This window comes from Aedes albopictus, chromosome 3 (assembly GCF_035046485.1).
Source record: "Aedes albopictus strain Foshan chromosome 3, AalbF5, whole genome shotgun sequence".
In the NCBI taxonomy this organism is placed as follows: domain Eukaryota; kingdom Metazoa; phylum Arthropoda; class Insecta; order Diptera; family Culicidae; genus Aedes; species Aedes albopictus.
The window spans coordinates 10033849-10057902 of NC_085138.1; the positions used below are offsets into that span (position 1 = coordinate 10033849).

The following is a 24054-nucleotide window of genomic DNA, read 5'->3' on the forward strand; positions in this document are numbered from 1 at the left end:
CTCTTATCCCAGATGCTCATTTACCACGGCGGAGCAATGTTCCGAGTGGCAACGGCGGATATCTCTGTCAATCGGTGTTCCGGAAACACTCGAGTCACTATTTGCCTTTCCATTCCACGCGTGGGCATCGGAACTGCCAACGCTTAACCAGGATAATGAATGGTACGGCCGGTTACAGCGGGTTGGCAATTATGACGACGATTTCCGGAAGGAGGCCGAACGCTTGCAGTTCGACCTAGAGGGAGCTTGGCGGATAAGCCACGTCAACGCAGAGTTCAAACTGTGCCCTTCGTATCCAGAAATGATGCTCGTGCCGGCGTGCATATCCGATGATACCTTGCAGAATGTGGCGACCTTCCGAAGCTCCAGGCGTATTCCGGCCGTGGTTTGGAGGCACGAGCGCACTGGAGCAGTTATTGCACGCTGTAGTCAACCGGAAGTTGGGTGGCTCGGTTGGAGAAACTCTAAAGATGAACAGCTGCTGAAAGCTCTCTCAGACGCATGTGCGTTCGATCGCGGCACCCAACAGTCGAGAAATCGTCTCAATTCGACAGCATCAAACGAAAGCAATCCTCCAAGTCCGGAAGGTAGCCACGAAGAGGTGGAGATGGAGGAACCGAAGAAAATACTGATCGTTGATGCGCGATCGTACGCCTCAGCAGTTACAAATCGAGCACGCGGGGGAGGCTGCGAATGTCCCGAGTATTACCCAAGCGCCGAGATCCAATTTATGAGCCTTGGTAATATCCATGCTATTAGGAAAAGTTTCCATCAGCTGCGAACACTTTGTTCGTCGCAGCCCGATGTACCAAAGTATGTATTCGATCATAGAGAATTCTTCTATAGTCCGTAACTAATAAAATCACTTCTATTACAGTTGGTTGAGTGTGTTGGAGCGTAGCTTGTGGCTTCAGCATATGTCCGGGCTTTTGGCGGCGTCTATGGTCGTGTGTCATGCGATAGAACGTAACGGACGTCCAGTATTGGTGCATTGTTCCGATGGTTGGGATCGTACGCCACAGATTGTAGCCACAGCGCAACTTTGTCTTGATCCCTACTATCGCACGATCGAAGGTTTCCGGGTGTTGGTCGAACGGGAATGGCTCAGCTTCGGACACAAGTTCTCCGATCGCTGTGGACATGGTCCCGGGTCGGATGAATTGAACGAACGTTGCCCGGTTTTCTTACAATGGTTAGACTGTGTCCATCAAATCCATCGACAATTTCCATGTAGCTTTGAATTCGATATGGGTTACCTGGTAGGTTTCACAACATTTCAGCTTAGAACATTGTCCTAATATAACATATTCCCCAGATTAAATTGGCACAGCACTCACAGTCATGCCTGTTCGGTACGTTCCTCTGCAATACGGTAAAGGAACGCCTGGAGAATAGCGTGCCGGATCGTACCTTCTCGGTGTGGCCTTTCCTGTCGGGACCGATGTACAAGAATCACCTATACGTGCCGAATAGGGAACGGGTATTGTGGCCTGCACATAACGTAAGAGATTTGAGACTATGGACTGAAGTTTACCTAGGAAGCTGGGGAGGTAATCAAGGCTCGGCCGACTATCCAGGCAACGGCGACGGTGTGGCAGGGCAAGAACTGAACGGTTCAATGACTAAAACTCGCTCATACGGAGATCTTATGACTGGGGTGAACTCTGGAGGTTTGACCAGGAGGTCAAGCGATCCAAACATGACTGTCGATTCCAGGTAATTAGGAATTCTTGATACCCTTACTCCAACCATTAAGCTAACTTTTCATTTCCGACAGCATGCTTGGTACTCTAAACCTCTCTCAGGAGAATTCCATCGATTCCAACATGTCCTCGGATCGGGAAGTGTCACCGGATCTTATCAACCATCATACAAGCTCGCTGGCCATCATTCAGCATACTACTCAAAAGCTACAAAGTCTTACTCAGGAGCTTAACCAGTCCGACGAGGAACCGGAGGGCATCAGCAAAAACACGAAGCGCGCAGTGACTCCGGTGACAACGACTGTCAACAGCGTTACCACGTCTAGTCTTTTTAGTAATGAAAATAGTGATAGTTATAACTTCAAACCAATTGTTCCTGAACAGCCAACCGTGGCCATAGCTCCGACGTCGAGTACTCCGCCACCCCAGCAGAGGCATCATCTGCTGGACGAGATCGACGAAAATACTTCACGGATCGTCAAGATCGAGAGCTACCTGGAGCCAACGGACGTTGTGGACGGGAAGCGAGCTGGTCTGAGGATCGCCCGGCCCATTCCTGCCTGCGAGGTGAACGGGCTGGCTTCGGCCGACATGATGGAGAGTGTAGACTTGAGCGGTAATATGAACAGTGTTTTCAAATTTATCAAACACTTCCTGAAACGGCACATCTGAGGGGGGCGTGGATATCTGTGGAACAGGTTATCAACTCCGGTGAAGAGCTTTTGCAGTCTCCGACTTGTTCGGGTCAGTCGGTAGACTTGCACCGCTTACCTACTGTTGGGATTGCAAGCCAGCCATGGTTTGCGATTTGCGCGCAGAGAAAACTGTGACGCAGACAGATGACTTTGTAACCTCTCTGGAGAAGCGCTTGATAAGGAAGTGCTTCTTGTGAATAGGTTCCGTGAAGAGCAAATAAAATCTCTTTGTTAGTGTGAGTTAATTGCATGGTTTCGTTGAAATTAGCGCGATATTTGTTTGCTTCATTATCCATGAGATTATAAACATTTCTGTCAAAGTCGGTTCCTACTATGTTCTTCGTACGGTTTAAAAAGTAAGTGCTCATACAATTTCTACGGCGTATATAATCATTTGTGTTTGGTTTAATTGTTATGCAATGTGAATCGCAATAAGCATCTTTTTCGGGTGCCATCAGATCTATATTCGTGTTATAATGAAAACAGTAAACATCTAGCTAACCAATTTTGACTATAATAAAGAATATATTGATTGAATCTGAACTTCCAAAATTTACAATGGATATCCGAAAAGTCTCGTGAAACTCGCCTGAGCTTGGATTATATCATCCAGGAAGCTTTGATTTAGGCATGTGGCCGATGTACTTTGCAGTAGTGATTGGAATTGCTGAACGTAGGTATAAACAATAGTAAACAGTTCTGTAAAAATCAGATCTTCAAGTCATCTGATATAGGTGTACAGGTCGAACTCGATTATCCGAAGTTAAGTTCTGAAGCTTCCCAAACATATGCCTAGCAAACGGAATGATGTACAAAGCTGAAATTTTCGCTGGTTACTAATCAAAGTTAACTTGACAAAATGTCAAAATTTTGACTAAAATTTTGCTAAACTAAAACCGACTCCGGGTAATCGAGTCCGACCTGTACTGATTATACTGCTGCATAGCGCATCGGATATTTCCGGAGTAATTCGCGAATAGGGCGTAACTGACAAAGCAATAACAATGCGAAAACAACAACCGAATTTCGTTGATACAATTTCAATTCCTATTTAGAATTGATTCAGAAAAAAATCAATATGAACAAGTTTAAATGACGCAGTTCTGACACATTTTCTTGATTTTCCAACGATACAGTTCGAATTAAGTAATTTTTGCACTAATAATCGCATTTATATTATTACGCTTGCATCGATACCCGATAATGCTAAATACGCCTAATACTATGAGCCTTGAATCGACATCGATTTCAGAATCGCCTTTAACTATTCGCCTTGTTTTTGATTATGACAGAATTTCGCCGTTTGCTTTCGCCGTGTTTATGTTTTGATTTCAGATTCGCCTTTCCCCTTCGCCGTGTTTACGTTTGGATTTCGGTTTCACCTTTTACTTTCGTTAACAAAACACCAGGAGTGGGAGGCGTAAGGCATCGTACATAAATTACGTAACGCTATAGGAGGAGGGGGGAGTCTAGCTTAGCGTTACGAGCCATACAAAATATTTTCCAGGGGGGGGGGTCTGAAATCGCCGATTTTAGCGTTACGTAATTTGTGTACCATGCCTAAATTCTTGTTTTTGTTTCGTGTGACATAGAATAGAATTACGCCTTCCACTCAACTCGTGATTTTTAATAGTTAGAAAAGTGTTATCAAGGAAAGTTTGTGAGTATTTAGTAAGAATTTATTATTTTTTTTTTTAATTTTGTCAGTTACGACCTTTTTGCGGATTACTCCGGATTTGTCGAACTCATTTATGTGCCAGGAAAATATAACTCAAGTTGGTGAGAGTATAACAAACTGAGGAGGGTAATAAGCCCAGCCAGACCTCTGCATGGGGAATGAGGGTGCATGGGAATGCCATTGAAGGTTTATAATGTTCTCCAAGCCTTTCAAAATCCAGCAGGGCGCGTCCCCGGGTTGCGGTTAGGGGAAAAAAGGCAGATTGCTCGCACTTGTATGGCAATGAGGCAATGTGATAATATCTCTTATGGTGTCGTACAGTAAGGTCCCATTACACATGACAAATATTTGGCCTAATAAGTCTAACAAAAGACCAACACAACGTCAATCATGGCAACCTTGGATGAATGTCGGACTACAAAGACTAATATTTGGCATTACGACAAACAGTTTAATGGCACCTTAGATGATGTCAATTTCTTGATTTTGCTTTGGCTGACCAAGCCATGTGGAAAATTACACTGTTGAAAATGCTTTGACATCCATGTGCACAACAGAACATGTGCTCGATGAACAAATTGAGATTTGAAATTATGAAAAGAAATCCACGTACTCCGGTGAGACTCGAACTCACGACTCCCAATTCGCTAGACGGGCGCTTCTATTCCTTCAAGCTACGGAGTCACTCGACTATCTCCGTCGCCAGCAGGCCTAGAACTGAACTCGATTCCACAATCGCACATGGTTATCTTCTTTTCACAATCCAAACCCCCTTCGGATGGGATTAGATGAACATCTAACACATTGTCTGTTGTGCACATGTATGTCAAAGCGGGAGAGGAAGTTATTTTTAATTGTCGAGAGCTTCGGGCACTGCCTTCCAATCACTTATTGGTATGGCAATTAGTGTGCAGTCGGACTCTCGACGGGTCGGTCCTCGGCCGACCGAATACGGTAAGGGTGACCGTAGCACCTTACAAATGTCAATTTCTTGATTTTGCTTTGGCTGACCAAGCCATGTGGGAAATTACACTGTTGAACCTTAGATGATGCCATTCTATGGGAATTCAAACCTTGTAATACATTGTTTTTATATAACTTTGAGGTGAATGGGACCGCGTCCTGGTGCAGTTTTGACTCGCGTTATCAAGAGCATCACCTAAGTAACAATAATAATTCTATGATGATCTAGAAGTTAGTTGAAACATGAAATAATAATACCATGAAATAAAACTTTTTATCCGACAAGGGTATTTACAATGCACTAAGTAAAAAACCGCCACAAGACTAATCTGGCCCACGCTACAGTAGGTTTTCAAGCCTACTTTTTAAGTTCCACTCAAACATATTGAAATAAACTTGTACTGCTTGACCAAAGGTATTCTTATTTAAGAGTGACCATTTTTGTTCAAGAGTAGCTAGCTTATCAGTAATTTAAAGCTTCCTTGAATAAATGTAATAGTGGATAATTTTTATCGAGAATCCATTATCCCAATTCAAAACTTGTTGCCTTCCTTGAATTTATCATTCTTGATGCTCACCAAGGGTCCGTATATTCGCCTTATTCAATTCATAGCCACTCGTCTTTGTTGAAGCAAGTCGAGAAAGATGTAGCAAACGGGTTGTCCTGAACGAACACGCCACCCCATCACTAATTTGATGTGATGTGCAAGTAGCTTAGTATTCTTTATTCGCTATAAAACGTATAAAACGCAAGCTGTGAGTCAATTCTGCATCATAGAGCAACCTTATGACATTCATTCCAATTGTTCTGAATTGTTTGAGGCCATTTCATAAGTTAGACCTTATGAAAATGTTGTGTTTATTTGGTTGAGTGGAGATTTCCCACCTACACTCTCAAACAGGAATTGATGTTCATCTTCGCGTAGTTGCTACCGGTTATGGAGTAAGATTTTTGAACATACAGAGTCGGTCAAAATAATAAGACCAACAGTAGATTACAAAACTGTCATATTTGACGATATTTTTAAGTGAATTCTCGTGAAACCATTAATCCGAAAACACCCGGGATCTTCTTCTGGTAGAAACACAATATCTTCTTTGTTTTCACACATTTTACCATGAAGTCTTTTTTTTATAGTCAAGGAGTAGAGTTGTGCCAAAAAAAATGCGTGGTACGTCCCTCTTTGCACCCTCATCACTTTTGCTTTTGTTTTTGTCAAAATTACATCGTTTGCTAACCATCAACAGTTTTCACTGATCCTTGATATGCAATGTAGCACTACCCATCATAATCTGTTACAGTTTTCATCCCAGAACTATTTCAAAGCCTCCAAAGTACTCCTAAGTTTGTGTTTCCAATCCAGTATACTGAACAATATTTAAAACACGTTGAATGATCGCAGAACATATCCTACGGTACTCAAAAAGCCTCAAAGCACCGCTAGAAAATTCATGGTTCATAAATTGGGTAATCTAGGTCATCCAAACTACTCTGGAATTGACTTTTTAGAGATCTACTGGATCTAACATCATTTCTGTTTACTCTGTTCAACAAATTGATCCCGTGGATATCCGTTAGAAGAACTCGTAATATAACGAGCAATTCGATACTGTGGTTGTTGGACATTCCATGAACTTCAAAGGGCCTGCAATACACGTTGAAGTTTGGGTTACAATATCAACACATATAGCCCATATAGCCGAGGCGGTAAACGCACGGGTATTCAGCATGACCATGCTGAGGGTGACGGGTTCGATTCCCGGTCGGTCCAGGATCTTTTCGAGAAGGAAATTTCCTTGACTTCCTTGGGCATAGAGTATCTTCGTGCCTGCCACACGATATACTCATGCAAAATGGTCATTGGCAGAGGAAGCTCTCAGTTAATAACTGTGGAAGTGCACATAGAACACTAAGCTGAGAAGCAGGCTTTGTCCCAATGAGGACGTTACGCCAAGAGAGAGAGAGAGATCAACACACTGACTGTATCATGCTATAATTGTAAAGAATGTTTGTGGAATGTAGCTTACGCTGCTGATGGAGCTCCAGTGTACAACTGTAACGCTTTTGGTACATTCATGGGATATTCTAGGCTATCCAAACCATTCTGGAACTAGGACGTTCAATGTCTATTGGCTCTACTACTGTTTCTCTTCACTCTATCGGTATAATTCACTCTCGATCGTGTCTGTTGTATCTCATAATATTACGAGTGTCTCTTTTTGTTGCTCTTGGAGGGTGCACTGCCATAAAAATGTTCTCCAATGTGTTTTTAAGTATGGGTCGCAATGTCTCTAAGACCCCCAGAGTGCAATTTTAAAAACTTTGCAAAATTCACTTGGTAATCTAGGTCATTTAAACCATTCTGGAATGTTAAGTTGTGCACATTGCTTGTTGAAAATTCCACGGAATATACATTTTCCCTCAATAAAATTCGAATAGTGGCTTGCGGGATACTATATAATATTTTCATCGTTACGAATGTTGGCAGACTCTCGTTTACAGAATATTAACTAGTAGACCCTCATTCATAGAACATTCTAGGGTATCATGTGCATTTGAACTAGTTCTTCATGTGCTTATAGTTCTTTTGTCTTAATTACTAGGTGGCACCGCGAAAGTGCATTTTTCTCCGTACGCTCCGAGACAATCGAGCTGATCACAAGGTTGTGTCTTTTCCCAGAGTATTTGCCTTCCAACAATTACGACCCAAACCAGAGTCTTCGGAAGGATAGAATCTTCAATCTTAATGACCTCTAGTTTGAAATTATCTCACTAGCTGGTGTTACTATGCAATTAATTGCTTTGACAATACATATCTCAGTTAAGTGAAAAGATACAGTTTTGGTGTTTTTCGCAAAGATCTTCACCTGGACCATGTGAGTACAAGTCGGACTTTATTATTCGTAGCCGCATTTTTCGAAGCATATACCTAGCAAACGGAACGCTGATAAAGCTGAAATTTCGAAAAATTGTCAAACTAATTTCGATTAGTAATCAGTCTAAATTTCAACTTAGTGCGGCATTCCGTTCGCCAGATATATACTTTGAAAGCTACAGAATACTACTCCGCATAATCGAGTCCGACCTGTATTAGTGAGAAATCAACCAGGGAATCTATATATTTTTATATCTTGGTTCTGTGGAAAGATACAAAGATGGCGTCTTCGATAAACTTGTTCAAGTGCATAAGAATCGTTTGTGGGAAAAGATCTGGTTCAGAATTTTCACACTAGAACTGATATCTCGGCCCACATGTCTTTTCCGAGACTTTTACAGAGATAATTCCTTAATAACTCCAGTGATTAATCCCTGATTTTCTCCTGAGAATGATTTTTGGAGATTCTTTACCAGTTATCTTCCTGAATTAATCTAGACAATTTACAGCAATTTTCAAGGAAATGCTTTCTGAGATTTCTCCAAAGATTTACTCCGGTTTTGCACAAATAACACAAGTTTACAAAATAAAACGATAGTCGTGAACTTCTGTCAACGACCAAAATTTTTGAAGCACAATTTAGTGCTGATTTCGAAACCGACCTTCAAAAAATTTAAAGTAGAACAGTTTTTTGAGTTTTAGCTCAATATCGAGTTTTACAACTTTTCAAAATATGTAATTTACTAAAATTTAAATATATTGCGTTTTGTTCAACCAATTTTAAATCTTTTTTCATCAATTGAAAGCTGAATACAATATCATTCGGTCATCTGAATACAGGTTTTGCGTCAGATTGATGAAATTCAAGATATTGGTGAGCTTCAGGGACGATCTTCTTAAATTTTAGCAAAATTCCCAAAAAAATTTGAAGAAATTTATTTTTTTTTCAATAAAAAAAAAACAACTTAAAAATTCTTTCTCGACGTTTAGTTGACATATCATATGTAGGCGAGTAACAGTAAAAATTTCAGCTCAATCGAAGCATTGATTACGGAGAATGAGATGTTTGAAGTGAGCGACATTGCTTAAAAATAGAACAAAAATCGATTTCAAATCATCAACCTTGTATGGAAAGTCGAAAAAATGTCCGCACTGCTGTATTTTTTTTCTTTTGCGTTTTCGAACTCAGGGCATAATTCTACACCAAAAATGATCATCAGCTTACCGAGTTCAAAAATGCTGTAAACTAGTGCAATTTGTCCCGGGATTACTACCCCTTGTATTGTATCCAGGAGTCCTCAAAGTATTTTCTCCGGAATTAATCGTGGAATTCTTCCTGGATTTCTACCCATTATTCCTCGCCAAAATCACTTCGGGATCACATCAGGGACTGCTTCCAGGGATTTCTTTAAATATTCCTCTTGTAATTCCTTAAAAAGTTACTCTCGAAATTCTTCCGGTTTTTTTTTTTCGGAATTCTTAGATATCCTTAAGGATTTCTACCGGATTTTCCCTCAGGATTTCTCTCGTAATTCTTGGAGAGTATACCTAAGACATAGATGATGGGGCACTATCTAACCTTGTCAGCTTAGTACTGTTCATTATTTAGATATTCAGACGTCTACCAGAAAATTGCCATCTAGAGCATTGTATATGGCAAGAAGCTTCGATTGATTGCTTCTGAGACAAATTTGACGCAGACCTGTTTGATTGAATTCAGTACTGTTGAAATTTAGATGGTCTTTCATCGGCAGATGTAAAACAATCATAGTTTACACAGTTTCTTTTTTGTGCCATTCATGACTATCCTTATCAGCCTGAAAATGATTAAATATTATCATTCTTGCCCTGTTATGTGAACAATCACTATTACCTACAAACATCGAGAGGAAATAATTGATGCAAACAAAGCAATCTCACCGTATTTTATTAGCCCTGGTCAGTACTGTTGTTACTTCGAACCGTCCAGCTGATAACCTGTTCCACACGTATCAATTTCCGTGCCTTCTAGAACTTCCCCTATGTTCTCTGTTGCCATACATTCTCTATGTCTCTAATAGTTTCCATTCCATCGTTACACACAGGAAAATCCCCGTCACCACCCCCGCCACCGGTGGCAACAGCCTCGCCTCAGCATGCCGTCGGGGGAGGCAACCTGTGGCACGGTTCGATCGAAACCAGCACGGACACGTTGGTTCCGCTGGATCAGTACTCATCGCCGAAAAGGATAATCCAGCTGAGCGAAAGCAGCGGCGAGGACGACGGACCGGCCCGGATCGTCAAGGACGACATCGACGAAGACGATGACGATGACGGTAACGATGACGACGACGACCAGGACGTGGACAATGACGGTGGTCACAATCGAGAAAATAGTATTAGTTTAGACCTAGGAAGTAGCGGTAGACATGACGAACCCCACGAAGACTTTGCGACTAGTACTACTTCGTCGATTACTACTCAGACTGGTGATAGCAACGGATGTGATCTATTTAGTGATAGTATGGATAAAGATAGGGTAAGTTCCTTGTTCGATCAGCAAGTTCGATGTTTGAAGGGTCTAAAAGGGAAGTACAGCTTCCGCTCGATAACTGGCTGCTCTTTAACTGGGCGCTCGATAACTGAACCAGTGTCCAGTTTAAAAACAGTTGTCTAATAAAAATAGAAAAAAAAGTATGCTTATGAACACAATACAATAGCCTCCGGCGATGGCAACTCAGTACAGTGAGAGGCGCTCGCTACCTGGACTGTCGTGATTACCCAGTTACCGAGCGGAAGCTGTATATTATTTTATTTATTAATAGTTTTTTTTTTCGAGAGACTTTACCCTTTATCATGAAGGGGTATTTCTCTCTACCGCATATGTTTATCATCAAACAAGATTTTGCGTAAATCATTATAGATTCCCAATTTTAGGCACACTGTGTTTTGTTATAGACGTCACGCCAAGATGTGACACAGAAAGGTTACGACCACAAAGGTGAAGTAAGCATGCTCAGCTCGCAGTACGATAAGAACTACGGCAACGATCTTTCAGCTGTTTCGACATTTGATGTAGTGTCGACACTTTTACTCTAGGACGTTATAGGGGTGTTCATCTAAAATAAGCTCGTGCAAGATAGATGTACCGACGGTGTTCGTGAGATTTTGCTTGGAGAGCTCAATGCTGAATGCTATTCTAATGACATGATTGTACATAAGATCAAGTGTTACTTTGTTATTTGTAAATAGTTCCAAACCACAGAAAATATTGTAGACGATCAGTTTAGATTTAGTTAAGTTGGGTGAGTTGTGACGTAAGATCTACCTTATAAAACTTCGATGGAGGATTCAGGAAAATTTTAGAAATTGTTATACATTTATTTTAAAAAATATTGTGAAATATAATAAAACTATTGTGAGCGTATCACTCATATGTAACTTACTGGAAAGGAGATGTCAATACCAGCAACCCGGACGAATTAAGCTGGCAGCTGATTCGAAGCATCCTAATAGATCACTGCATGCCGCGGTTGCTAAGGAAATGTTTTCTAAATCTTTGACGTTGCGTGGCCTTGTTGATTACGGTTCGGACAGGAATCCAAGGAATCTGATGAGATTCTTCCGGAGGTTTAGGATTCCTTCAGAAATTTCCCTTGGGGTTCTTCCACGAGTTTTTTTTTTTCTAAGATTCCTAATGAGTCTTGGATTCCTTCAGAGATTCTTTCATGGTTTGTTCTTTCTGAAATTATTACAGGAGTTCAGGATTTTTTTAAAACTGCTTCCGAAATTTCTCTAGAAATATACTCTAAGATTCCTATAGGTTTACTCCTTCCAAGCTTACCCCAGTATTTTTTTCTGAGATTCTTCCAGAAATGTCTTCCTTGGTTTCTTCACATTTCTAGGATCTCTCTAGGATTTCCTCCTGTGATTTCTCAGGGAGCTATATCTAAGATTAATTCGGGATTCTTTCTGAGATTCCTTCTGGGACATCAAGGTATTTCTTCCAGAATTTCTAATGGTGTTCCGGGAATCCTTCACTAATTCCATCCGAGTTTCTCCTAATAACTTCTTAGGAAAACCTAAAGCAACTTGCTGGAGTATTTCTTCTAGGGAATCCTGTATGACAGTGGCGATTCCCTAACCAGTGAAGAGAATTGTCAGACAAAAGAGGCACAAAACAAGCAACAAAGAAGGCGCGACGATTACTCTTTATCCCTACTGGTAACAGATAATGACATGATCTCGAAAATTTTTGTTGCAGACAAAACGATAGCTGAATTTGTTGCGTACTTTTCAACTCGCGAATAATCAATTATTACTAACCCAAAGTCGAAACTGTTTGATGATAGATCTTCAGCAGAGTTGCAGTGTTTACCGACTCGAAGTTACTGTCCGAAAATCGCAATGTAAGGCTTAAAAATCTCTAAACTCGTGATGTACGATTTTTATCCTATTATTTTCAAGTTGGGACAAACTTATGTCGCATTGGGTGGATTGTCGCAACAAATATAGGTTGCGACATTGTCATTATTGTTGCGCGATGGTTGAATTTTGATTCACTGTCCCTAAAAATAAAATAAGCAAACAGTTCTAGTTTTAAGTTAAAATTGTATTGGAACGGTCTACTTATGATTGACTAAATGAAATAAAAGAATTAACCTCAAATCTACCTGTTCAACGAACATAAGTTCTTTAATTTTCTCATCAAATTAGCTTACTCGTTCTACTCGTAGAAAATGACGAGAATTGTTGTTTCCGTCCCTTTTCAATTTGATTCTGATCTTGGATTCTCCGCAAATTCAAGTTTCAGGGTCGTTGAGCGAGCAGGTAAAAAGTGAGGTTACGAGACGCCACTGCTGTATGAACTTCATGAGGAATTCTATAAACAAAAACTGCAGGAGGAATTTCTCAATTACCCGAGCAGGAGAAAATAGCTGAAGAATACCTAACTCAGGTATGGAAAACCGAATACCTACAACCTGAATGAGGTATTAAGTAGCCCAGCATAAGAGGTAAAATACCTAAAATATTAACTGGTGTGTATTCTGTGCATAACGCGTGAATAATGACTTCAGGTATGGCAATACCTAAATAATAATCGGCGATTTTTCCATATAAATAGCTATTTTTCCATAATTGAACAATACCTCAAGCAGTCCTTAACACCAAACCAATACCTCGTTGAGGTATTTTATGAATACCTACAAAATACCAAAATAAGATATTTTCAATACCTGGATAACCAACCAATACCAATTTTTGGTATGATACCTGACTTTGGTATGCTACAGTTATGTGTCAGTTATTCATTCCTGCTCGGGTAGTGCCTAATAAACACCTGGAGGATTTTCATTGGAATCATCTGGAAGAATTCCAGAATGAACTTCTAGAGGAATTTCAGAAGGGCCTGCGAGAATTCCAAACGGAACTCTTGGAGGAATCCAGAAAACAGTTCCCTAAAAAATTCTAGTTCCTGTAGGAATCCCGAAAGCGATTCTTGGAGGAATCCTGAAGAAAATTCTTGAAGCATTCCACAGTGGGAACAATTGAACCCGAAACACGACTAAATTCATTTTCTCAGCTGGGAAACGGGTTCTGCCAACGACTGAGATCATTCTCGCTTGGAATAGTATGCTGAATCGATTTATGGCGGTCTCAGAGTCGCAAATCAGAAGTAAATCGCATTCCGGATAACATCAGTCGCATATTATGGTCCATTTGTGGTTCCGGAACAACCCGGAACATCCCTATAAGCGGGTATAAAAAAGACTTACTCTAGTAGACATTTACAATACATTCAAACCCATATTGAAAGTATGAAAAGTAAAGATCTATTTATAGGATTGAAGTTATATCAGATAACCCTGACCCGTTAGAAGGTAAGATCTGGTCAATGCTAATTCCGAGTTCCCTGAATACCTATGTCCTATACTAAGAATATCTGAATTATGCTGCAGCTTAATAAATAATACAAGACCCTCAAAAGCATTCAGGTCGACCAAAACTATATTGGTGGCCACTAAACGGCAATCCGGAATGCTTCCGCAATCCCTCAGGGATGCTTCCAGAATTCTTCTAGATTGGGTCAAGAATCCTTCTGGATTACTTCCTAGATGCTTCCAGGTCCTTATAGGATGCTTTCAGAATCTTACTGGATTTCTTCCAGAATCCTTTTGGGATGCTTCTGGTTTCCTTTGAAATTCTTATAGGTTGCTTCAAGAATCTTTCTGGGATACTTCCAGTTTTCCTTCGGAATGCTTCAAGAATCTTTCTGAGTTGCTTTCAGAATTCTTCTAGGATGCTTCCAGATTTGTTTTGGAACACTTCCCGAGTTTCTCGGGGATATTATTTACCAGATTCTTTCTGGGATGCTTCCTGATTTTGTCAAGGATACTTCCAGAATTCTTCTGGGATGCTTGCAGATTCCTTCAGGTATGGTTCCAGAACCTATCAGGGGTTCTTCCAGAATCCGTCTGGGATGCTCTCATTATCCAAGGTATGTATCAAAAATTCATCAGGGATGCTTCCAGAATACTTCTGACCTGCTTACATATTTCTTGAAGGATGCTTTCAGAATCCTTCTGGGTTGCTCTCTGAGTTCCTCAGGTATGCTTCCAGATTCCTTCTGAGTTGCTTTCAGAAATTTTCTAGGTTCTTCTGAGTTCTTCTGAGATTCCTGAAATTCCTTCTGGGATGAACCTGACAGATTTTTTTGAAATTTAAAAGGTTTCATGAAGCATTTTGAAGGATTTGGTAACCATCCCTGACGAATTCTAAAACCCCCCCAGAAGAATTCCATAAAGAATTTGAAAGCGTCATAAAAACATTTCGGATGCATCCTAGAAGAACTCTGGCAGCATCCCATAATGAATCTGGAAATATCATAAGCAATTCTGAAGGATTATGAAAGCATCCCAGAATGATTCTAAAAGCTTCCTTTTAGGAATTTGAAAACATCTCAAAAAGATTCCGAAAGCAACCCAGAGGAATTCTTGAAGCATTCAAAAAGGAATCTGGAAGCATCTCAGAAAAATCCTGGAAGCTACTCTAGGAATCTAGAAGCATCCCTGAATGATTCTGGAAGAATCCCAAAATTTTCAATCTCAGAAGTACGGCCCCCACTCGCATAACAGTCCCATCTTTGCTGGATTTCCTATGCATATGGAACTGTTATGCGAGTGGGGGCGGAGTAGTTCCTAAAAGAATCCCGAAAGGGGCTGCTGAAAAAAAATTCTAAGAAGTTTTCGTAGGAAGTTGGAAAGATCTCAGGAAGAATTCCTAAATAAATCGCAGGAACAACTCCGGATGGAATCTCGCATAGAATTCCAGGAAAGAATCCCTGACAGAATTTTGGAAGGAGTTCCTGGAGGATGCTCGGAACGGATTCCAGAAGCAATCCTCGAGAGAACTCTTAGAGAAATCCTGGAAGGAATACCGGGTAAAGTTGCTGAAATACCCAGGAATATCTTCTGGAAGTAAAACAAAAACTTCTCAAGACATTCCAAACGAAACTATTAGGAGAATCTAGGATGGAATTCCTGAAGTAATCTCAGAAGGTTTCTTAAGTAATCCGAGAAAAAATCTCAGGAGTGCTTCCTGAAGAATCCTGGCAAGGGCTCTTGAAAAAATCACGGATAGAATCTCTTTAGTAATCTCAGAAAAAAAAAACTCCTAGAAGAGCCCCATAGAATCATCGGGAACTTCCTGGGAGTCCCACATAAAACTAGCGGAGACCTGGAAAAAAAATTGCAGAGAAACCACAAAGGAATTCTCGGAGGAATCTCAGATAAAATTCCTATGGATTCCTAGAAGGACCTCCTGGAGGGGTGCCACCGTGCCGTCATCAATTAATAAAGTCCGAATTGTAAACAACAAGGCCACGGAACGTCAAAGACTTAGAAAAAATATCTTTGTGTTTGCCTGAACGTTGACCATACGTATCCTTTGAACTTTATCTTTTCACTAACAACACCCATATTCCGGTGACCACCAGGCCAGGAAGGTTGTATAGAGCTTTCTTGGTAGATGCTCAAATAACCTTCCTTCATCCCTCGCTGTCGCAAATACGTGGCTAGGACAGCTTTCGATCATTCTAAGGATTGTATAGAACTTGTCTGAAAGTCAGGGATTAGTCCGGAATCTCTGTGTTTTCGTTTTGGTAACGGACAGAAAGAAGGTAATCCTCATAACAGCGGTCTAGGAATATGTCACCTACGAGAATTTGGACGACTTGTTAATGCTAATGCTTATAATAGATTGCGATAAACGCAGTTTCTCTGTTAACACTTTCTCTACTTTCCTTTGATTCCGTTCCCGGTGCCATGCCCTAACACAACAATAATTGCTGAAAATTATGTCAATTGAAAATTACCTTACATGCATGAAATATGTCACTCAATAGTATCCACAGACCCATGTTTTTACTGTACTATTTATAGTACCGTAAACCGGGGTCAAATTGATCTCCGGGTCGAAATTGATCAGATTTTCCGTTAGATAAAACATACTTCAAATAGTTTCCAAGCAAATATTGTTTAGTATCGGTTCCCAACTCCACGATAGTTGAAAGGAAATTATTTAAAAGATGCTAAACCTAACCGAAAAACGTGTGATCAATATCGACCCGAAGATCAATTTGACCCCGGTTTACGGTACATAGATATCAATTCTTTCATCATAGTCATATTGGATGGACTGAAATCTCACAGGGTTTGGCCTTGGCGTCCTCATTGATTTTTTCTACTGAGGTTGCCATTAAGTAGTTGCATATTTTGTGAGTAAAATCTGATTCTCATCTATAAAATTTACCACGCATAAAATCTTTCCAGAAAACTTACAATCAAGGAAGTGAAATTAATCAAAACTCCACACCAAAAGAGCAAACCGACTGCAGCAGCAGCAGTCGGTTGAAACACGTTGCGACAGATTTGCATCAAGTATCGTCCCAACCAACAGCCCCACTGAATGGGTCCGTCGTCACCAGTTACAACGGTAAACCGAAGAGCTCGAACCCGATGGACGAGAGTATCGTCATCCAGCCACAGTTCCAGCAAATGGAAATCAACGGCAAATCATCCTCTAGTGAAAACGGCACCCAGCATCAATCATCACAAACCATCCCTCAGCCGTCGCATTCACAGCAGCATCAGCCCCAGCACACAACTTCTCACCATCAACCGCAAAACCAGCGACGAAGACGTAACTCGTCAAACTCGAAAACCGACATGAGCCCCAACAAGCCTACCAACGGAAGGTAAGAACGACTATTCAAGAAATTCAATCCCGTTCCTACGTGTGTATACTAAGTCCATCTTCCCTCGTCGTTTCAGTATATCCCCAAGTGCCACAAACTCTCGCTTCTCGACGCCGGGTGCCCGCTCACTGCCACTGACCCCACCGAGCGTGCCATTTTCGATCCAAACTCCACCGGCGGCCGCCCTATCCTGCCCGGACGGGCTAGCTCATGCTCTATCGGAGCAGAACCTCCGGCTGCAGCAGATCGTCTACGAGAACAGGGTAAGAATTCCCACGTGGCCCATCCCCGTGATTACGGAAAGTGTTTCATCCGACTCCCCTAACCTTCCGATACTGTTTTTTTTTTTAGCTACGAGAGGAGGCACTGCAACGTGAGCTGTACGTCACTCGGTTAGCCTTGTTGCAGAAAACTTGCCAGAATTGCAACAACCAACAGTTCGGTAACGATGATCCGGTATGTGCGAAACAATTTTAGGAATTGTTAATTAAATAGTTTGGTGCGTAAGTCCAAAGGAGAAATCCGGGAAAAGTTTGCAAAAATTACGAGAAACAGTGCAAAATTCACTAAAAACTAATCTTAATAAACTCTTACACTATCCTGTTCCTTACTAGCTTATAAGCTAAGTGAAACTAATACTGGGTCTGTTCGGTTCTTTTTTCTATACTATCCTTTCATATTCGCTATTAAACTATTGCTGTCTATCAGGGTGGCCACTCAAGAGGGATACCTCCAACATCGATCATACAGATGCTTTCACAGCTCAATATAGAGAAATCTGGATGTAGGTTTTGGAAATTTAAACCAATCTTATAAAGACACATTTTTAATAGGTCAAAATATAGTTCAAGAGGTGGTAACACTACTGGTCGGATGTTTTGGTCTTATCTGCCATAACTCGTTTCATTTCTTTGTACCGCACGCTAACGCCGCTCAGCACTAAAGTGCATAATTTCCAGACTACACCAAAAATGTGTAAGCCTTGCACATTTACAAAATCAGCTCCAGTGTCCGTAAAATTATTAAAATCGCAAAAATTTTTGTACGCCAATCTAGGTAGGATTACTAGTGACTTTGGAAAACAAAAAAAAATCAACATTTCGCATCTATAAGAGTGTACGAGCTGTTTTTTGAGAATGTGTAACTGCTACACATTTTTGTGTGGTCTGGAAATTATGCACTTATGAGTAGGTCTTACACATTTTAGTGCTGAGCAGTTTTAGCGTGCGTACGCTGTTTGTTATAACATCGATGAAGGGCGTTTGCCGGTTATCATCTGCATTGGACTCTGACCCGTCGATGATCCACCTTCACAAAAACGTCTCAGGAATTCACCGACGAAGAACTTTTGAAAAGGATTTGTACACTCCAGCCTTCCCTTCGTTTTGTAGATTGGGCAGATGAGGTCATCCAAGCTGCTGTTAGGTGATTCTGTCTGCATTCTCCCATATCTTCTCGAAGAATATTTATAGTGGATTGATTGATGCTGCTGTTGAAGTCAAGTTCTTGAAGTCTTGATCAACGTTGCCACAGATGAAATTCTTATGTGATCTGATTCTCAAGATGAAGTTTACAATTTCTTATGTACACTGCCCATAACTGCATAATTGTAACATTTGCATTTTTTGCCAATATTGAGTTAATACCGGGGATCATCCCCCAATCATCAGTACTTTCATCCACCTAAATGAACTTTTTAAGTTTGTTCTGCAAAATATGAAACAAATACCAAGTCGTTTTGTCTCATTGGCTAAAATTTATGAATGTAACCGCATAACAGTCACACTGGAAATACACACTGGTGTCAAAGCGTAATATCAATCATATTTTGGTCTGATTATTTTTTTAACTATTCGTCCAGCATACAAGAAGAGCTGTAGAAAATTTCATTGCAAAAGGATGAATTTTAAATTATTGACAAATTTTTGAAATTTCGTATCGTCTCCATACTAGCGCATGTTGCAAACTTTAAACTCCATTTTGTACAATGCCTACTTTTGTCGAATGTGACTGTTATGCAGTTATGGGCAGTACAGTAGCGACCTAATGATTAAACCTAGAATCAATTAGTTCATCATAGGACTGCTTCTGATGTTCTGATTTTAAGACCTATATTATTCTATAATAGCCCCCCTAGAATCAAATAGCTTATCATCGGATAGCTATAGGCAAATCTGACGGAAGCTAACGATCCCTCCGCACAGTGGCGTAGCCAGAAATTTGCTCTGGGAGGGGTTTTCGATGTTCAATATTACCTTTTTTCATTTGACGCTCACATTTCGTAAAAAAATACTCTTAATTTAATAGGTTGAAAATAGCGGCGCAGCCGAAAATTTTTTTCATCACAAAGCGTTTTTTAGTGGAAATTAGTTCCAGAAATTTTAGCTCTGGGGGGGGTTTTAACCCTAAACCCCCCCGCCACTGCCTCCGCATCTGGTGGCAGGAATGAGAACCCTACGAAAAACGTGACTCCGCCGAAAATTGCTATGGCGCAGCATAGGCAAAGTGCACTTTTTCACTTTTTCGTATCGAATTGCGCATCGTAGAGAATCAAACGAGCACATTTTGGAAAGAAAATTTAATTCTCTTTCAGAAGCGTTAATATCCGGTAGGTACTTACGAACAATTTATGTGATTAATTTGAAGAGCTCTTGCTATGCCTCCGGATTTTTTGTTTGCTGGCCAATCCGGTGTGGAAACAAACGAGCACTTTTTGGAAAGAAAATTTAATTCTCTTTCAGAAGCGCTTAGATCCGGTAGGTATTTACGAAAAAATTACATGATTAATTTGAGGAGCTCTTGCTATGCCTCCGGCGGGCGATCATCCAGATTTTTTGTTAGCTGGCCAATCCGGTATCTGTCGGCATGAGCATCAAGAATGATTATAATGGAAGCCATTGCAAATGGAAAATAGCAACTTCCAGAGCAAAAAATGAGTCTTCTGATTCTGGAGATACACAAATTTAGAATTCCTAAGACTCCTTAGCGCCATCTAGCGAATGTACCTGTAATCAACTGGCTTATCATCGGATAGGTCGTGATATCCTGAACAAATTTGCCAAAGAAAAAACTCTTCTGTGTATTCTGATTCGCGAGATATATAAGTTTAGAATTTCTAAAACTCACTAGCGCCACCTTTTGGATATATTTAGGTTCAACTACCTTTCATCGGATAGCTCTTGATGCCCTGATCTTCTATGGCGAAGACGAAATCCTTCTTTGCGGTTGGTTTCTCTATAGGCAAATCTAACGGAAGCTAACGATCCCTCCGCATCTGGTGGTAAGAATGAGAACCCTATGAAAAACGTGACTCCGCCAAAATTTCCCATGGCGCAGCATAGGCAAAGTGCACTTTTTTCACTTTTTCTTATCGAATTCCGCATCGTAGAGAATCAAACGAGCACATTATGGAAAGAAAATTTAATTCTCTTTCAGAAGCGCTAAGATCCGGTAGGTACTTACAAACAATTTATGTGATTCATTTGAAGAGCTCTTGCTATGCCTCCGGCGGGCAATCTTCCGGATTTTTTATTTGCTGGCCAATCCGGTGTCTGTCGCCGTGGGCATCGAGATTGATAATAGAAGCCATTACCAATGGAAAATAACAACTACCAAGGCAAAATATTAGTTAATTTTGAAGACGAAAAATTGCATTTTTGATGTAAACAAACGATTTTCTCCTCATCTCACCTAGCGCCTCTACAATTGGGGGTCATCCGGATTCGTCTATAGAAACAGCAGTTTATAATTTCTAAGATTCACTAGCGCCACCCACCTAGTGGATATATTCAGAATCAACTAGTTCATTATTAGCTTCACATATCTATGGTTGCTACTCCGTGATTGATCCGAATCAATGGCAGTTGCTCAGTGGAGTGGTCAACCATTCTTACTGCGCAACCTTCGGAGGCTCTCTTTAACGGTACAATAATGGCGCCGGCCACATCCTTGCAGTCAGGTTGGAAGAGATGAGGAATATTAGTCTCAATTTTTGTTAAGTGAAGCATCGCGTTTACCGCTGCGACTCCAGCAAAGGCTGCAAGAAGGAGTGTATCGTTGAGTCAAGATTCACTTTGATAAGTAATATGACCTTTGATTTATAATGCCAAAAGGAGTGTCGCACAACTGCTCGCTTCACGTGGAAAGCATTTGATCACCCACGTCAGGTGGTCGCTTAATTTCTGAATACTCTCGCGATGCATTCACAGCAAGGAACAGCACAATACTCCAGAATCAGCCAGTTGATTATGCGTACTAATTGTTCATCATATGTACTAACTTTCGTACTACTGGAGAGTCCCTGACCTTCTCAACAACTTAGCTGAAGAAACTGATCTTCCAACGTGCTTCATTTCTCCACGGTTATCGTTAAAGTTACTGATCTCTAAATAGTTCGCTGGGCATAAATGGGCTAAGGTACTTCATACGTTTAGCCTAGGTCCAGTCACGATGGCCTTCGAGATCTTTGTGCATAGAAGCCCGAAGTCCCGACGCTAACGTTCGGCCTGGTATTGACTGCCACATATAACAAACTGCCTACCAATGGACGATATGATATATTCGTTGGCAGGGCTTTCTCATCCTTTTGTTTTATGTATCCAGGGTCAGTTGACCTTAAGCGGTACCTTTATAGAAGGGTTTGTATCTCCGTGTCTACACCTTCCCAGCTGCTTCTAGATGTAGTTTTCTTGGCTCAACATCTACTTTTTCTATGTGGATCCCGAAGAACTACCGAAGGTCTCCTAAGGAGTACAGCTTGAAGTGCTACCCCACCGTGGTTCGAACTACCTCGAACTCCTGCTCTGAGTGGCAAAAGCCAACTATATCGTCTACGTACATATCTATGAAGCATATTTTGCTGTCCTAGTTCCTTCGCACGTACAGGCACAAATCCTCTTTGCCGGGCTCGAATGCCATCTTTTCGAAAATGCCATCGATTTTTGTATTCCAAAACCGCGTCGAGCCGTAGAGGCAACGTTTAAGTCAGCAGACCAGATTATCAACTGAAATCCGGGAGGCTGCTTCATAAAGATGTCTTCATAAATGTTGTCATAGAGATAGCCACATTTGATGTTCAGGTGTTTTGCTATCATCCCCTTACCACTCGTAGTTGTCAACAGTGTGTGAAGAATTGTTTGCTTTACTACAGATGTGAACAACCCGTCATAGTCTGTTCCGTAGCGTTGAGAGAACCCACTTGCGACCAAACAGGCTTTGTGTCGCACAATGCAGCCATTCTCGTTCTCGTGCTTTTTAAAAGTACATTTACCTACATTCAATGGCCTTTCTGCCGGGAAGAAGCTACACTAGTTTCCAAGTCTGGTTTTCTGTAAGGGCTGTTATTTTCTCCTCCAACCAACGCCACCCGCCAAATACATGCTATCTCCGGCCGCTGGATCGCTTCTTCGAAAGATCGAGGTTCATTGATAAAATGTATCGTGGCACTGGTCGAAATGTTACGATGCGGTGGACCTACTGAGTTCACTTTTACGGTAAGTTGACTCAATGGGGCTACCGTAAACGGTATCGCTGTCATTGAAACCTTTAAGATCTTCCTCTGCGATGAAACTGTCGAATTTTGCGGAGCGGAACGTATCTTCTGGCTCCGTTTCCGGCACCTGTTTTATTACTGGCTCTTCACGTACTTCGACGACGGGATCGCTTTTCTTCAGGCTCTCAAAAGCAATCGTGACTTGAAGATTTTCTGCCAGTCCCTGTACTGCAGTCTTCAGTGTCCGGCCATTTGGCCGTTCGTCCAAATGACACTTTCGTCCAAATCGCGTTCGGCCAAACGTCATTCGGCCAAATAACCCGGAACCGCATTGCTCAGCCTTTCAAACAACTCCTCCATGGCAAAGATGTGTTCTGTTCCTTATCTTCGCCGTCGGCGAAACACTTATCGCAAATTTTCTCCAAAAGTGAATCTTTTGCTGTAAATAATGATGATTTCTGTCATGCTGTAAGCATTTGGAATTACAAATTGCTGAATTTAGCACATTTTTTTAGAAACATCCTGTAATTCATACTAAGCACAAGGTTATGTTGTTTTCTAGCAAAATATTGCTGTAAATTCAGATATTCGTTTCTTTGCTTTAAGCGTTTGTTGTGTAGAGTTGCTTTTTGTTGGTGATTCTGGATTGTTGCTAATGTCGTCCTTGTTGTCGCTGCCCACGGGTTAGTCTGCCCATTTCCTCGCGAACAACTTGCATAAAAGAACAATTTTCAAATGACGTCAATTTTTTCAGTCTCAATCAATAAGATGCTTTATAGCATTTTTGAGAGCAAATGGCTCAAATAAGTTTGTCAAGATAAACAACATTTTTTCAAACTTTTGCCGGGATCAACAAATCCGTTGTCTGTAGATATCTGTTCTTTATCATAATACTAGTTTTAACTGCATATTATATTAGGTATTATACGCCTCGCTACCTTGGCAATGCGAATCTCAATTTACTTTAGTGAGTTAGTTAGCACTGGGCCGGATTTAGGGAGGGGACGGGGGCATTGTCCCGGGCCCCGACATATCAGTTGCCTGCATACAATCTCACTTGACGAATAAAAAATGTGGAAAATAACTAACTTTATTTTGAACAGAAGAGACAAGAAGTAGTGCAAGAAACAATCCTTTATCCATAAGAACTTCAAACTGGCAAGATATATGTGATGCTGATTTCTGATTCTCGTGGAAAAACTATAGCACAGCTATTTGATCAGCTTCTTATAAAATATAAAATTTCCTTCAAAGTTTGTTACATTTTTTTTATTTGAGTAATTTATGATTTCCGCTATTGTACAACATGTTCTAGCAAAAATTCTGAAGAAAATCTTCGCCTGAATTCTGAAAGATCTTCAAAACTTTTTGGAATTGAGAATCAAAAAGTGTGAATATTTGTGTTTGATTTTG

At 40.8% G+C, this 24054-nt stretch overlaps 1 protein-coding gene across 7 annotated transcripts in view; it reads left to right on the forward strand.

The window, feature by feature from the left end:
- LOC109421743 (myotubularin-related protein 4) overlaps positions 1–24054 on the forward strand; it is a 105130-nt gene that overhangs the window by 76396 nt on the left and 4680 nt on the right. For all 7 annotated transcript variants that reach the window (XM_062860037.1, XM_062860038.1, XM_062860036.1 and 4 more), the window contains 8 exons: positions 13–813; positions 878–1259; positions 1316–1716; positions 1778–2319; positions 10000–10433; positions 16726–17150; positions 17227–17413; positions 17502–17606. In XM_062860037.1, the coding sequence (XP_062716021.1) occupies positions 13–813; positions 878–1259; positions 1316–1716; positions 1778–2319; positions 10000–10433; positions 16726–17150; positions 17227–17413; positions 17502–17606 (3277 nt within the window). The remainder of the gene's footprint in view (positions 1–12; positions 814–877; positions 1260–1315; positions 1717–1777; positions 2320–9999; positions 10434–16725; positions 17151–17226; positions 17414–17501; positions 17607–24054) is intronic.